The 16,076-nt window shown below is 32.2% G+C and overlaps 1 protein-coding gene and 1 pseudogene across 1 annotated transcript in view; both read left to right on the top strand.

Annotated features, from left to right (window-relative positions):
• The first annotated feature begins 79 nt into the window (after window positions 1-79).
• The window catches only part of LOC112005987 (G-type lectin S-receptor-like serine/threonine-protein kinase At1g67520), a 76,968-nt gene continuing 60,971 nt past the window's right edge, over window positions 80-16,076 (top strand). Inside the window, 8 exon segments of the mRNA XM_065774807.1 lie at window positions 80-122; window positions 281-510; window positions 582-772; window positions 996-1,082; window positions 1,084-1,233; window positions 1,352-1,427; window positions 1,594-1,694; window positions 3,627-3,756. Coding sequence (XP_065630879.1) covers window positions 80-122; window positions 281-510; window positions 582-772; window positions 996-1,082; window positions 1,084-1,233; window positions 1,352-1,427; window positions 1,594-1,694; window positions 3,627-3,756 — 1,008 coding nt within the window.
• LOC111990389 (G-type lectin S-receptor-like serine/threonine-protein kinase At1g11300) lies at window positions 1,736-3,550 on the top strand (annotated as a pseudogene).

Here is a 16,076-nt window from a genome sequence, read left to right as displayed (position 1 = left end):
TTCAATTTTTTTTAGAGAGAAAATTTTTAAATGATTACTAACCACAGCTATTTATGACCTGTAGAAAAAGCAAGTGGATATGGATTGGATTGTAATTGCCATTGCTTTTGTAACTTTTTCTCGTATAATGTGCTACTGCTGTCTAGTAAGAAAGAGAAAAGTGTGCTTCAAGGTAAATAATTCACATATAAATTGAATTTGTTAGATAATTCATTTCATTTTTTTCATTATTATTTGCTATCTTTAAATGGAAGTTTTGATTTTAAGTAAATTTATACAGGACATAATGAAACCACGGAAGAAAAAGAATTGTGTAATTCAACGATTTCAAATAGATTTGATGATGTGAATGAGTTTCCAAACAATGGAAAGAATGGATCGGATATAACTATATTTAGTTACGAATGCATCAAGGTTGCCACTAACAACTTCTCATTAGAAAACAAGCTTGGAGAGGGAGGTTTTGGACCTGTCTACATGGTAAGCCCCAAAAACTTTCTGAGTAGAGATGTATAAATTAACTTATGTCCAACAGTGACTAAACCTTTTTGATCATCACAACAGGGAACATTGCTAACAAGTCAACAAATACCATAAAGTGACTATCAAGAAATTCAGGGCAAGGCATAATTGAGTTCAAGAATGAGTTGATACTCATATCTAAACTCCAACACATGAATCTTGTTAAGCTTTTGGGTTGTTGCATTTTTGGAGAAGAAAGAATGCTAGTCTATGAATACATGCCCAACAAAAGCTTGGACTACTTCCTATTTGGTTTGAAAAACATTAAATTTTTTTTTTCATCTTAAGGCTTCATTTGTTTTCTTCATAGAATTAATATAATTATAAAATCTTAAACTGCTTCCTATTTGGTTTGGAAAACATTAAATTTTATTCATCTTAGGGCTTCATTAGTTATCTTCATAAAATTTATACCCTTATTAGTATTCTTTATATCAAGTATATTATTGATCAAATTTAACTTTTATATTGGCCGATTCAAATCAAAGGAAGCTACTAGATTGGAAGAAACGTTTCAACATAATTGAAGGAATTGCTCAAGGATTGATCTATCTCCATAAATTCAAGGTTGAAAGTAATTCATAGAGATCTAAAAGTCAGTAACATACTTCTTGATCAAAGTATGAATCCAAAGATTTCTGATTTTGGCATGGCAAGAATTTTCAAGCAAAATGAAGTGGAAGCAAATACTAATAGAATTGTTGGGACAGAGTAAGTTAACTACACGCTATTCTTCTAGAAAAAAATAAATAATGCTAAAGACAACCACTCTTTTAATTTCATCAATTCTTTTTTCAAATAAAAATGTTCATCTTGTGTTTTCTTGTAGCGGTTACATGTCCCCTGAATATGTTATGGAGGGTGTGTTCTCTATAAAATCAGACGATTATAGCTTTGGAGTCGCGGTAGAAAAAACAACAGCTTCTATGATGATGAGCATGCACTCAATCTAGTAGGATATGTACGTATTTTATATATATATATATATATATATATATATATAACTTTGGATCATATATATTTTTATAGTTTTGTGTTTCCAAAATTTTAAATAATTGTTCCGTTTTTTAGGCATGGGATTTATGGCAAGAAGGTAAAGGGCTAAAGTTAGTTGATCCGACGATAAGGGAGTCATGCGTCGAATATCAAGTACTGAGATGCATTCACGTTAAGTCTCTTATGTGTGGAAGATGATGCAATTGATCGCCCTACCATGTCAGATATGCTATCTATGTTGACAAATGAAAGTACACAAGTACCTTTACCTAAAAAACCGACTTTTTCTATTGGAAGGAAATCAATANACATGAACAATACAAATTCTCCAAACTGTATCAAACAAGTTAATTGCAAGCGGCTCCTACTCAAACTTAACTATTCTATTTGAACACTGTCGATATGCAATAATATTCAATTTTTTTTAGAGAGAAAATTTTTAAATGATTACTAACCACAGCTATTTATGACCTGTAGAAAAAGCAAGTGGATATGGATTGGATTGTAATTGCCATTGCTTTTGTAACTTTTTCTCGTATAATGTGCTACTGCTGTCTAGTAAGAAAGAGAAAAGTGTGCTTCAAGGTAAATAATTCACATATAAATTGAATTTGTTAGATAATTCATTTCATTTTTTTCATTATTATTTGCTATCTTTAAATGGAAGTTTTGATTTTAAGTAAATTTATACAGGACATAATGAAACCACGGAAGAAAAAGAATTGTGTAATTCAACGATTTCAAATAGATTTGATGATGTGAATGAGTTTCCAAACAATGGAAAGAATGGATCGGATATAACTATATTTAGTTACGAATGCATCAAGGTTGCCACTAACAACTTCTCATTAGAAAACAAGCTTGGAGAGGGAGGTTTTGGACCTGTCTACATGGTAAGCCCCAAAAACTTTCTGAGTAGAGATGTATAAATTAACTTATGTCCAACAGTGACTAAACCTTTTTGATCATCACAACAGGGAACATTGCTAACAAGTCAACAAATAGCCTAAAGTGACTATCAAGAAATTCAGGGCAAGGCATAATTGAGTTCAAGAATGAGTTGATACTCATATCTAAACTCCAACACATGAATCTTGTTAAGCTTTTGGGTTGTTGCATTTTTGGAGAAGAAAGAATGCTAGTCTATGAATACATGCCCAACAAAAGCTTGGACTACTTCCTATTTGGTTTGAAAACATTAAATTTTTTTTTTCATCTTAAGGCTTCATTTGTTTTCTTCATAGAATTAATATAATTATAAAATCTTAAACTGCTTCCTATTTGGTTTGGAAAACATTAAATTTTATTCATCTTAGGGCTTCATTAGTTATCTTCATAAAATTTATACCCTTATTAGTATTCTTTATATCAAGTATATTATTGATCAAATTTAACTTTTATATTGGCCGATTCAAATCAAAGGAAGCTACTAGATTGGAAGAAACGTTTCAACATAATTGAAGGAATTGCTCAAGGATTGATCTATCTCCATAAATTCAAGGTTGAAAGTAATTCATAGAGATCTAAAAGTCAGTAACATACTTCTTGATCAAAGTATGAATCCAAAGATTTCTGATTTTGGCATGGCAAGAATTTTCAAGCAAAATGAAGTGGAAGCAAATACTAATAGAATTTGTGGACAGAGTAAGTTAACTACACGCTATTCTTCTAGAAAAAAATAAATAATGCTAAAGACAACCACTCTTTTAATTTCATCAATTCTTTTTTCAAATAAAAATGTTCATCTTGTGTTTTCTTGTAGCGGTTACATGTCCCCTGAATATGTTATGGAGGGTGTGTTCTCTATAAAATCAGACGATTATAGCTTTGGAGTCGCGGTAGAAAAAACAACAGCTTCTATGATGATGAGCATGCACTCAATCTAGTAGGATATGTACGTATTTTATATATATATATATATATATATATATATATATAACTTTGGATCATATATATTTTTATAGTTTTGTGTTTCCAAAATTTTAAATAATTGTTCCGTTTTTTAGGCATGGGATTTATGGCAAGAAGGTAAAGGGCTAAAGTTAGTTGATCCGACGATAAGGGAGTCATGCGTCGAATATCAAGTACTGAGATGCATTCACGTTAAGTCTCTTATGTGTGGAAGATGATGCAATTGATCGCCCTACCATGTCAGATATGCTATCTATGTTGACAAATGAAAGTACACAAGTACCTTTACCTAAAAAACCGACTTTTTCTATTGGAAGGAAATCAATTGTGGCAAACATTCCTAACGAAGAACCTGAAGTTTATACGGTGAACGACTTGTCCATTAATAATATGGATCCCCGATAGGAGGGTTTTTTTATTTTTTTTTTTTTTTTTTTTTTTGTCTTATAAGCATTTTTTTTTTTTTTTTTTTTTTTTTGGAGAATGACCTTATAAGCATGTTAGGTGTGAATAAGTTCATATATATATATATGTGTGTGTGTGTGTGTCAGAGAGGTAGCTCATATCATAGTAATTTTATTAAATAATTTATTTCAAAATTCTTCCAATACCTTAGAAGTCTATTATTAAGTTTATTATCTACTTTTTTATTTTTCATTTTACTATAGTAAATTTTACTTCTTTGATTGCATATGAGCCTAGTGTGTAGTAGTAGTTCCCATCAAGGACTATGTGTATGGGCTGAGAAATATCATTTTGTGGTAATTTGAAACTCCAAATAAAATATAAAATAAAATAAAAAAAGGAAAAAAAAGGAAAATTTTTCATTTAAAAATCACTTAGTCAAAATCAAAAGTGCTCAAATATCAATTCTACTTGGCATAGATGTTGACTATCAAGCTGAGGTTACACTGTCGTATCTTTTTTACCATAATCTTGGAACTTTAAAAAAGAATTTGTTTTAAAAAACAAACTACCTTCTAAATACCTACAGACTTACCCTCTCACCAAACTCAAACACATTAAAATTGAATCTATGAATTATTTGACTAGCTTATGAGAAATTATTATTATTTGTAGTTATTTTGTATGTTGACATACTTGAAGAAGTTAGGGTCTTTAAAAGGCCTAATGAACTAAGTTACATTGGCTATTAGGCCCCGCCCCTAGAAAAAGTGATAGAGTCCACCTTGTAGAATCTCATGTTAAAAATGTTAAAGACCAAGAGAATTAGGATTTTTTTATGTCAAAAGAAAAGAAAGGCGGGAGGAGGGCAGCGAAGCCGTTAAACTATGAAAGCCAAAGGCTAGCATTTGGTGACAAGTTATTCTTTAATCAGGTAATCACTCTCAGTTCCCTGTTCGATTCAGAATTAGAGACCACTGACATAGGAATATAAGTTAGATTTGCAAATGACATTATATAAGTGTTAATTACTAAAAATTGCAAAGAGATTTGCAGCTCAATTAGTACCTCTCAATATTTCAAATAGAAATGTCCCGAATTCAAATTAACTATCAAATTAACGACTAAGAATTCATCGTAGGATGCCAATATTATCATTTGTGTTTTGGCGAAAATGTACTTTTAATCCCTATATTTTGGGCAAATTTCCATTTTAGTCCTTACTTTTTTGGAGCATCTATTTTAGTCCTTGAAAATAGAAAATTATTTCTAATTTAGTCACTACTTTCATCTTACTAATTGAAATTGTTTATGTGGCAGATGAAATGCATTGTTGGCATGTTAGATACTGATGTTGCTAATAAAATAATATATAAAAAATTTGGCACTTTTTAAATTCCACATTAGTATTTTAATTTTTTTTAAAAAGCTATGTCTAAAAGTTTAAACAAAAAAATTAAATTAAATTAAAAAAAAAAACCTTAAATCTAATTTCATTAATTTTTATTTTTGTTACTTTTCATTATTTTTTCGTAAGAACTTAAGAACCTGTTCTTCATGTTCTTTCCAAATCCAAGAAACAAACCCAACAACCAAAACTAATCTCTAGCAAACCTCAAATCCAAGTCCACCAACCAAATCCAGTCTCCATAAAATCCAAGAAAACAAGAAATAAATCCAAGAAACCAAACCAAACCATAAATAAACCCATAAACATGCTATCCAAGCCATTCTCCAACAAACCCATAAAACCAGAAATTTTATTGGGAAACAAACACACAAAAAACCCAGAAAAACAAGGAACTCCACGTTCTCTCCAAAAAAAAAAAAAACAAAAACAAAAACACAAACAAACTCAGAACAAGAGCAAGGGGAGGAACATTGGAGGTGAAGCCATGAGTGTCTTGCAATATGAAAAAGGAGAGGAAAATCGGACCCCAAGTGAAGCTATAGGTAGAGGAGATAAGGCTTAGGGTGGCTTGTCCATGGCAGATCGCGAATAAGGAGGGATGAAGTTGCGCGCCGCAACCTCCAGCCGTCAATGAGCCTCCCACGTGAAAACCCTCAAGGGCCACTCCGCCTAACTCAAGCCTAGTCACGCAAGATCCATCCTTGTCCCCCAAAACCCCAAGCCACCACTCCAAAATCTTCTTTGCCTTTGCCCACTACCGTTCACCAACGCCACCACCCCAGGCAGTAGCTCCCAAACCCACACCTCCCTCTCTAATTCTCTTGCCTTTGCCCACTCTCTCTCTCTCTTTTCTGTCTAATTTGAAGGGCCAGTAAGAGAGGAAAAGAAAGGCTACTCTCTCTCTTCATGATCAAATATGAAGGGTCAATAAGATAGGTAAAGAGAGAATCTGAACTTAAACCAGTTTGGAGAGAAAGGGCTTGAGACAATTTTGAATCTATATTGCCAGTGAGTTGGAATTTTGATCTAATTTTGATCTAGGTTTGTGGGGTTTCAAAAGTTAAAAAAAAAAAAAAAATGGTATATTTAATTTTGTGAAAAGAGAGAAGAAGGAATTGACAGAGACACAAAGTTGCTTCATTTTTTCCTTTTTTTTTTTTTTTTTTAATTATTAGGAAAAGAAATTTTGCGAAACAGAAGGCAAAATAGAGATTACAGAGAATGGCTGAGTTATATCACCGGCCTTCAATGCAGTTTGGCATTTTTTATAAATATTTTCTCACATTCATCTATCAAATAAAATTGAAACAAAAACCGAAACCAAAATGAAAAGAACAAAATTTTACTTCTATTGATAGAAACCTAGAATATTGGAAACCTTAGATTTTGTGAGAGTTACTCCTTGAGTTCAATGGAAGAGGAAGAGAAGAGACTGGGTTTTCTCACACCATGGCAACTAGAATGTGGTTTTAATCCATTAAGTCTCTGTCAAAATAGCCATATAGCTTAATTTTAGAAAGAAATTTAAGTTACCGCACATAAGATACTGTATTTAAGTTTTACCTTTTATAATATGTTCATCGGTTTTCAATCGTCTACAAGGTTTTCAACATCAAATATATTGTGAAGTTTCAATGCAGTTTGGCATTTTTTATAAATATTTTCTCACATTCATCTATCAAATAAAATTGAAACAAAAACCGAAACCAAAATGAAAAGAACAAAATTTTACTTCTATTGATAGAAACCTAGAATATTGGAAACCTTAGATTTTGTGAGAGTTACTCCTTGAGTTCAATGGAAGAGGAAGAGAAGAGACTGGGTTTTCTCACACCATGGCAACTAGAATGTGGTTTTAATCCATTAAGTCTCTGTCAAAATAGCCATATAGCTTAATTTTAGAAAGAAATTTAAGTTACCGCACATAAGATACTGTATTTAAGTTTTACCTTTTATAATATGTTCATCGGTTTTCAATCGTCTACAAGGTTTTCAACATCAAATATATTGTGAAGGCAACTTATGTTAAGTAGTTTGAAATTTCCATAGTATTATTTTGTGATAATCTTATTGAAAAACTTCCCAAGCATTAGCATCCGGTTTTTATAAAATTTCCAATTTTACCATCTTAAAAGCTACTTTATCTATTATACAATACAATTTTATAACACACCCAACATCCCAATTTTTATATTCTTATACAACATATTAAAATAATATATCTACACAATAAAATATATAACCAAAAACAATAAAAAAATTATATTTTAATTTTGTGGTGAGTCAAGGGGGAGAGAGAAAGGAAGATTTTTTTGAGGAATGAATAAAAAACATTATTTTAATTTTGCAAGTGAGCTATAGTACCGTCATAAATTTAGGATGGTACTTTAGCACAATTGTAAATTTTTTTACAGTTGCAAGACTAAGTAATGAGCTATTATGGTACTATAGCACAATTGTAAATATGGAAGACCAGGTATTGATGCTCTATATATCTTGGGATCAAGCACTTTGTGAACCAAGTATCCAAAGTCTAATAGTAAGGACATGTAAGTGATGTAACATTGAAATTGTGAATTTTCACTTGATTTGATGATTTGAGAATTTTGGACATGTCTTTTGAATATGTTGGATGGAAGTTTTGGAAATGGATTCTATTTGAACATATTTGTGGTTTTACCATAGCCAACAGGGCCTTTGAAACCAATGCTCTATATGCTGCTATCGGGGGAGTATGTATACCCGTATATTTGTTTTTGCTGAAGTATGTATACCCGTATATAGGGAGTCTGTTTATGATATATTTATGCCCATAAGAGTCTAGTGCCCCAACCAATGGGGGAGTCTATTATGTCTCTATCCATTATGATAGTTTCTGCCAACAAAAGTTCGTTCTATCATTCAATAAATATGTATTCTAAATCAATTTTCTAGGAAAATATCTATCATTTATTAAGCATGTTACTATTCCAATGATAAATTTATAGTTTGATATGTTGTAAGCTCCATTATGATCTCCTTTTTATACAATCTCATTTTTAAAAAGACTTCCAATATAGTTAACTTGATCCTATTCTAGTGTATATTATAGATACTTATTGAGCTCACCCCATTCTAATATTGTTCAGATTGAGCGTTGAAGCTCTGAAAGAAGATTTGAAGCAACCAGAAATTTGTGGATTCGCAAAGACTTGTTCACTTGCTATTAAGTAATGCTTGGAAGTTTATTTGTACATTGGAGATTGTTTTCATTAGAGGTTTGTTTTTTTTTTTTTCTTGTAATATTATTTACTAGTTGGAGTTTTTGAGAGTGGAACTCGTATATTTAAGATATGTTTGATTATGGAGGTATTCTTATCTTAATTATTGTTATTATTTATAATTAGGTTCAGCTTGACTGTTTTTAATCATGTTCTTTGAGTTCACAAAGATCATGTAGATTTGAGTAGTGACACGTGGTGGTGACACATGGCATCGAGTGTGTGGTGCTGATATATGGTTGGCACATGCATATTTGTGGGCACTGGCACTTGTTAACATGTGATGATGCGTACGTGAGCTCTGGTGCTTGCATACATAACATGGGCGCATGGGCTGAGTAGTAGAATCTTCTTCTGCTCAACATTGGGGGATGATTTTAGCTGTTATAGGTTGCTAGTCCCTGAGCTATGAATATATTTCAGTGTCTGCTCAATCTAACTGCTAAGCGGACGACTTAGATTTGACACGTTAAAAGTTGGCACTGAGATTTTTTTTTTTTGGCAAAAATGTTAATGTGTATAGGCGGTGCTAATAATATTCTTAAGATAAATAAAAAAATTTATTGTGAGGAATTGACAACAAGTTGATAAAGATCTGAAAATTCATAACTACGATCATTTTAAAAAAAAAAAATTAGAGAAGTGTAAAGAATTGAACTACTCTCAAGAGTGAGAAGAACAAAAGAAAAGATTTAATTAAATAAAAAGGGAGAAAGTTCTTTCCCCCTTTATGTTTGAAACAGTTCATAATTCCTCATTTATCTTAAAAGCCAATCAATTTCCCTTGTTCTATGTTTGGGACATGCGTAAATATTTAAATCATTTACTTTTTATGTTAAATCTAACACAGGATAAAGTGGCATTTGAATGAGAAGAGAATGAGAGTGTGTTTTGTTGATTCCTTATTTGCTAAAAGAAATGTAGAAAAAGAGCGAAAAGAAGGCGGAAAGTGAAAATAAAATTTGGCAAAGTTGGATTGGTAAAAGGACACATAAAAGTGATAAAACTTTGTTTGAAAAACTAATGTTTGAAAGCTGTCACTGAAAGGAGGAGGTATATAATAAAAATTTACATGCTCTTGTCATAGAATGCGTGTAGACTTTGACGAAAATTATCTACACGATTTTTTTTTTTTCTTTTTTATAAGTAAATTGTGAACAAGGAGAGGTCTCTAATCTGAATTTAAACATTTTTGCGCCTCTCACATGATTGGGAGCAGGAAATTTGAACTTTAGATGTCGTTTTAGAAACTCTCAAAATTACAAAGAGGTCAATATTTTAAAAATCTATGTTAGAAAACCTTGAAGTTTGTTGAAGTTATTGTGGAATGCTTGGAGTTCAACAATGGTGAATTGAGAAAAGAGAGAAAATGATTTCACTTTCACATATGCATTAATATACAGAGGCACTGTTCTTATTTAGCGGAACAGAGGAGCGATAGCAAAGTAGAAACAAAGTGAAAATAATCAACCAATAATCTACAGACATCTGACACCAAATCAAGTAACAGAAAATATACAGTATAAACGACTTGTAGTTTGTATATATACAAAAGAGAAACGACTTGTAGCTGTGCTTCTTCTTCGCCTAATCAGTATGGCTTCATATTCTCGCGGTTGAAAGTCTGAATCAAGTTCCATATCAGTCTCCTTGTTTACAGACACCCACACTCTACCGCTACCAGGACACCCTTTTTTTCAGATTTTTTTTTTTTTTATTAGCTGAATTTTTTTTTTCAAATTTGTCCGAGTAGGTAGAGTATACATGCCCTCTCGCTTAGTTATGAAATGCAATATATATATATATATATATATAGGTTAAAAGGATAATTCATAAGAGAAACTAAGGGACAAATAAGGTTTTAGGACAATGCCTATTAAAGTACAAACCAATGAGATCAAACTCAAAAACATCTACAAGGCCCACAGGCAAACTGTCATGTAAAGTAAATTCAAATCTTGAAAAGATCTCATCCTAGTTAAGTTATTTGCACATCTGTTAGTTTCACAAAAGTAGTGGCTAAACTAGACTTGAAGAATCTGGGAAACCAATTGCCCACAATCATCCACGAGAGAAAAAACAACATTATTTGAGTAGTTTGGGTTAGCTAATTAGATATCAACAATATCTATGTTTACTTCAACAGTAGCAAAATTACAATTAAAAGGCCATCTCAAGGGGCCCAAAGCTTTGCTAAAAAACTGGTGGCTATACCAATTTTCCTAGAAAACCCCACAACCCAAGTCCTAGCTTCATTCCAGCTTCATTCCGTCACATTAAAGGGCCATCTTGAACGGCCCACAATGCAAAATAGATATCACTATTCACCAAAAATGCACAAAAAACACCAACATCCTGTGAGCAAAAATGCAACATATATATATATATATATATATATATAAATAGTAATAATAATAATAATAATAAATCATGTCACTTGAGCGCTTATGTATATTGGCTAGCAACGTGCATTTTTTTTTTCTCCTTTATTCTCTATCTTGTATTGTCTTTCTTTCTGTCTTCTCTATCCTACTTTAACATTTAAAAAAAGGGAAAGGAATAGAAAAGTTGAATGATAGAAGAGATCTAATTGGTTGGGAGGATTGAAAAGTGGAGAGATGAAATAATCATTTGTTTGGTTGAAAAAAAAAATAAAAGAGTGGAAAATAAGTTGGTATAAATTAAGAATTATGTCGCTATTAAAAAAAAAACAAAAAATAACTTTCTAATGTGAGAAGAAACAAAGAAGAAAAGATGATGATAATAATAATAACAACAACAACAACAACAACAACAACAGTGTGCTAAAAATTTCGTCAACGCATAGGTCTTGACCCAACCCAAGCTTACTCAAGTTCGGGTCAACCTGTTTTATTTTATGATCCAAAAAAACACAATTTGTTTGTTTGTTTAGACCCATTAAAGCCAGATTGTTTAACTTAATTAATTAACCAAATAGTTACTTAGATTGATTATTCAGATCTAAGCTAAACACTTGCAATCATATCACTAAGTGCAAAAAAGTAAATGAGACAAGCAATATGATTACCCAGGAAAACCACTGAAACCAATAGTTTTAACGTAAAAAATCTGGAGAGGATTTAATCTAACTATCCTCAAAGAAAACAAATTCACTATAATAGAATGGAAGTTTATAATAGATTTTCTCCCTAAAATCTAAAGCTACCTTTTGTAGAACTTACATGACCATGTGCAGCTTCAAATCCATGGACTCTTCTATCTGATTTTACAGAACACAAACACCCACGTTTGTGACTTTGAGATCCCATTCAAAAGTTTCAAATCACCATCAGTAGTTAATCTTTGAGCAGCAACTTGTTTCCACTAGTTCTTGATTTTAGATCTCACTCCGGTAGGTAATTGTTGAGTTAAAAGGTACAATAACCTCTCAAATCTCACAGGAGTAACTCACAAGACTTCCTAGGGCTTGTAAAATGTAGTTAGGGTTTTCCTTTTATACCTAGTAGTGTTTCACTCAAAACCCTAAATATTTTTGCAGACTTTAGGCTTGATTAAAATTCTGCAGTATGAAATTTTCGATCAATCAAACCGTTCTTTCGATCGATCGAACCTTTCTTTCGATCAGTCGAGCTTTACAGAAACTTCCTTCATTTTTCTACTATTTTTCGATTTGTCGAGTCTGATTTTCGATCGGTCAAGCTTCACAGAAATTTTTTTCTATTTTCCTTCAGCTTGACAGTTCTTGAAACTTGACTTAAATATACATGAGCAATGTCTAACACCTAGTCTAGACATGTTTTGATCTTAGTTTGCCAACATACATAAAAGTAGAAACCTAAACATTTAATCTTAAATATTTTGAACCTAACAATCTCCCCCTTTGACAATCCATGACAAAATATACATAAAAATGAATTGCTCAACTCAAGAACTAACTCAAATACAAAGTATTGCCCTAATACAATTCTATCACAATCTACTATCTATCAGTTGCTAAAATAAGTAGCAGTTGTTTAAAGAATTAAGCTGTAAATTTCTGAAACACTAAAAATAAACCATAAATGCATGTATGGAAAATAGAGTATAAATCAAAAACTAAAAACTGAAAAACTGAATTTGGAATCACAAAACATAAATAAGAATCATCAATACATATCAAGTTTTGTGAACACATGAACAAAAAGAACCAAAACAAGAACAAGACATCACAGTCAAATCTATCTCCTCTCCAAAATATAATCGAACTCCCCCTCAACAAAACACATCTCCCCAAAAGTACAAGAGTATCACCATCAAACTACACATCTACTCCTCTAAGTATCTACTCCCCCTTTTTTGTTACACATTGCCAAAGGAAACCATTAAAGATTTGAAGGTGGAGGAGGTGGAAAAGAGCTCCTACACTCAGAAAAATCCACTCTGAAAACAACACCCTCAAAAATAAGCTCACCCAAAAGCTGTCCATGAGTTGCTTAAGTCATCATAAACATCTCCATCATGGCACGAAGAGAGAGAGGAGTGGTGGATCTAGAAGGACCAGCAGCATCAACATCAGCATCATCCTCATCATCAACATCAAGAACAGGAGCTGTGGGATCAAAAGGTACTTCCTTAGTAGGAGGGACAATGGGAACATCCTCAGTTGTAATCTCTACTCTCAGTCTCTTTGTTTCAGTGAGCTTCTCCTGTGCACCACGCTGCTTAAGAAAGGTAGCTCCCACAGGTGCAATAGGATGAACAGACTCTAAGGCAGTATAAGGATCTAACTCTAAGAAGTCTAAGATCATATGGATAAGAACTAGAAAGAATAGACCTTGTTTCTTAGATTTGTTACTCTGTACCTTAATGATGGTTTGAATAAAGAGGGATGGAAAGCAAAGGGGACCATCAATGACAAGAGCGTACAAGAAAATACACCTATCTATAGGAATAGTATGCACATGAGAAATAAAAAGATGCTATTACATGCTATCCTAAACATCAAATATATAACCTCAGTTAACTCATGAGAGTTAGCCTTGGTTCAAAACCCCAAGTAACAGATCTACCACACGAAAGAGACATGACATCATCAATGGAAGGAGACTCAATATATGGATAGACAGGTCTATGAACAATAGGGATACCAAGAGCTTCAGACACTATTTTTTTTAGTTATTCGAAATTCTTCACCTCGAATCCAAGTAGTCAAGTAATGACCACCGGAGTCATTAGAATAGGTAGAGAGATTCGAATAGAATTCTCTAATCAAGGCAACAAGAGGAGGAATAAGGTTGGAACAAAAGGGTAACCAACCTCTAGACTCTAGATTTCTACGAATAGAAGGATCTAACTCATCTTGATTGACTTGCCTTTCACCTAAATCGACTTGTATTTGACCAACGACTCTAACTTTTGAGCATTTTGTAAAGTACAAAACCTAGTTTGATCAAATTCTTCAATTGAAACAAAAAAGGATCTAGAGACACTTTTGGCTTTGGTCTTAAAGTTTCTAGACTTCTTAGGGGCTATTACTAGGAACTTGGGAGTTGGAAACAAAAAGAAAAACAAACACAAAAACCAAAGGCGGACTGCATTAGAGAGATATAAAAACAAGATATAGGCAATCTTTAAAATCTATATGAATGCATGATGTATAGACTCCAATGATGCATGAACTAATGCATTTAATTGTTCAATTTTCATACAATTTTGAAAATTAACCCAAAAAGTCAAGTTTTATGAAAAATCCCCAAAATTTTGAAGAACATAAACCTTAATTTTTTTGTTTTTTTTTTTTTAAATCACATGAATTGATCAATTGATCATCACAACAGTTAGAAAACCCAAATCCTCAAGACCACATGAACCCTAATTTCAAGATTTTTTATGAAACATGAAATTTTTTAAATTAAGATAGAGGAAACATGTCTATATCACACATGACCAAAAACCCATTGAACAAAAATGATAAAAAAAACACCTAGAATCATTAAAAACCCTAAAAATCTCAAGTTCGAAATTTTTGAATAAGTTGATGATTATGCATGTATGAATGTGATTTAATTAGAAAGGAAGGGTAAAGAGTCTTACCAGATGTTGAAGAACAAAACCCTTGAAGATTTTGACTCGAAAAAGACAACAACAACAACAACAACAAAATCAAAAAGGAAGGGATTGAGAGGAATCAAAGAGAAAGTGAGTAAAGGACAAAAACTAATCTGTCAAGCCTTAAGAATTCGAAATTTTCGAATTTTGATTGGTTGAGAGGAATCAAGTAGTGATTGAAGGAAGGCTTTTAAAAATTTCAACTAATCAAAGATCAATCCAACAAGAATCGAAGGAGACAAAGGATTTTGGCCTAAAAAATGGACTTTTCCAATTGATCAAATATGTTGAAATCTATAATTTAAAATAAAATAAAATAAAATAAAAACATGAAATTTGTAGAAAAACAACTGGAAAAACAATTTTCATGATATGAAATGCATATGAATGATTCCAAAAGTTTTCAACAACATATTTCACTCAAGTTTTTAGAAATTTTCTCCTCAAATTCTACCCAACCAAAAAAATGTATCAACATCACACAATGAATAATTTCAAATGGCCACATTAGTTAACTCACAATCTTAGGTACTGAGTTTAGCAAAGATTTGTGTGTAGCGTGTGCAACTAGTAAGTGTACAAAGTACAGAAAAGGTGATATATAGATAATAATCAAACAAATTTTCTACATCATTAATCACATTGGTTTGAAAGTGACTATCACCTAAAGAGTTACATCCTATAACTCTCACATCTCTTAGAAAACTTGCTTGCTATCATATAAAAGCATTTTGTTTCTTTTCACTTTTTGCCTTTTTTTATATTTTCTTTTGCTTTTCTTTTTCTTTTGAAAAATAACACCTTATTTAATCTTGTTGTACAAGTGTGTTAGGACATATGTGGTTCACATGTTAAGAACATATGTCATAATTTTATGTAATTGGCTAATCTTTTGACAAAACGCACTTTACTTGTATTTGGGTAGATCTAGGATGTGTTGAAATACTTCAAGAAACCATGTTTCAAGAACAAGTGTTGAAGCCTTCAAGTCTGTCCAAGAAAATAGACTGAAAGTGCAAAGTTATTAAAGCTCGACAGCTAGCTCAATAGCTAGCATGTGTCGAGGTTTAAGGAAGTTGTTCTACTCGTGGCTCGACAACTAGCTCAATAGATGCTCAACAGCCTTTATCTATCGAGGTTTACAAAATCAGAATTTATGATCTGATTTCTTGGGATCTGTGTTTATGTGTTCGGGCATTCTTTTCTCCTAACCCTAGACATATAAAAGGACTGTTTTAAAAGCCGTCAAAGAGTACACAAGTTACACAAGCATTGAGCAAAGTTTGTTCAAGCAATTTGTGATCGGAGACAAAGTTTTGCCCTAATTCATCTCTTTTGAAGAAGTTGCTGTGTATGTGCACTTTTGGGTTGTGTGACCAAGCATCTTCTTGATCTTCATCATGGATGAACTGAAGAACTTTGTAGCTAACAATTCTTTCTAGTTGGTGACTGAAGTTGCGTACTGGGATCTACGCATTGGTTAGTCACGTACTTGGGAGCCA

Source organism: Quercus suber, unplaced genomic scaffold (assembly GCF_002906115.3).
Source record: "Quercus suber isolate HL8 unplaced genomic scaffold, Cork oak 2.0 scaffold_99, whole genome shotgun sequence".
Taxonomy (NCBI): Eukaryota; Viridiplantae; Streptophyta; class Magnoliopsida; order Fagales; family Fagaceae; genus Quercus; species Quercus suber.
This window is presented reverse-complemented; position numbering and strand designations above follow the sequence as displayed.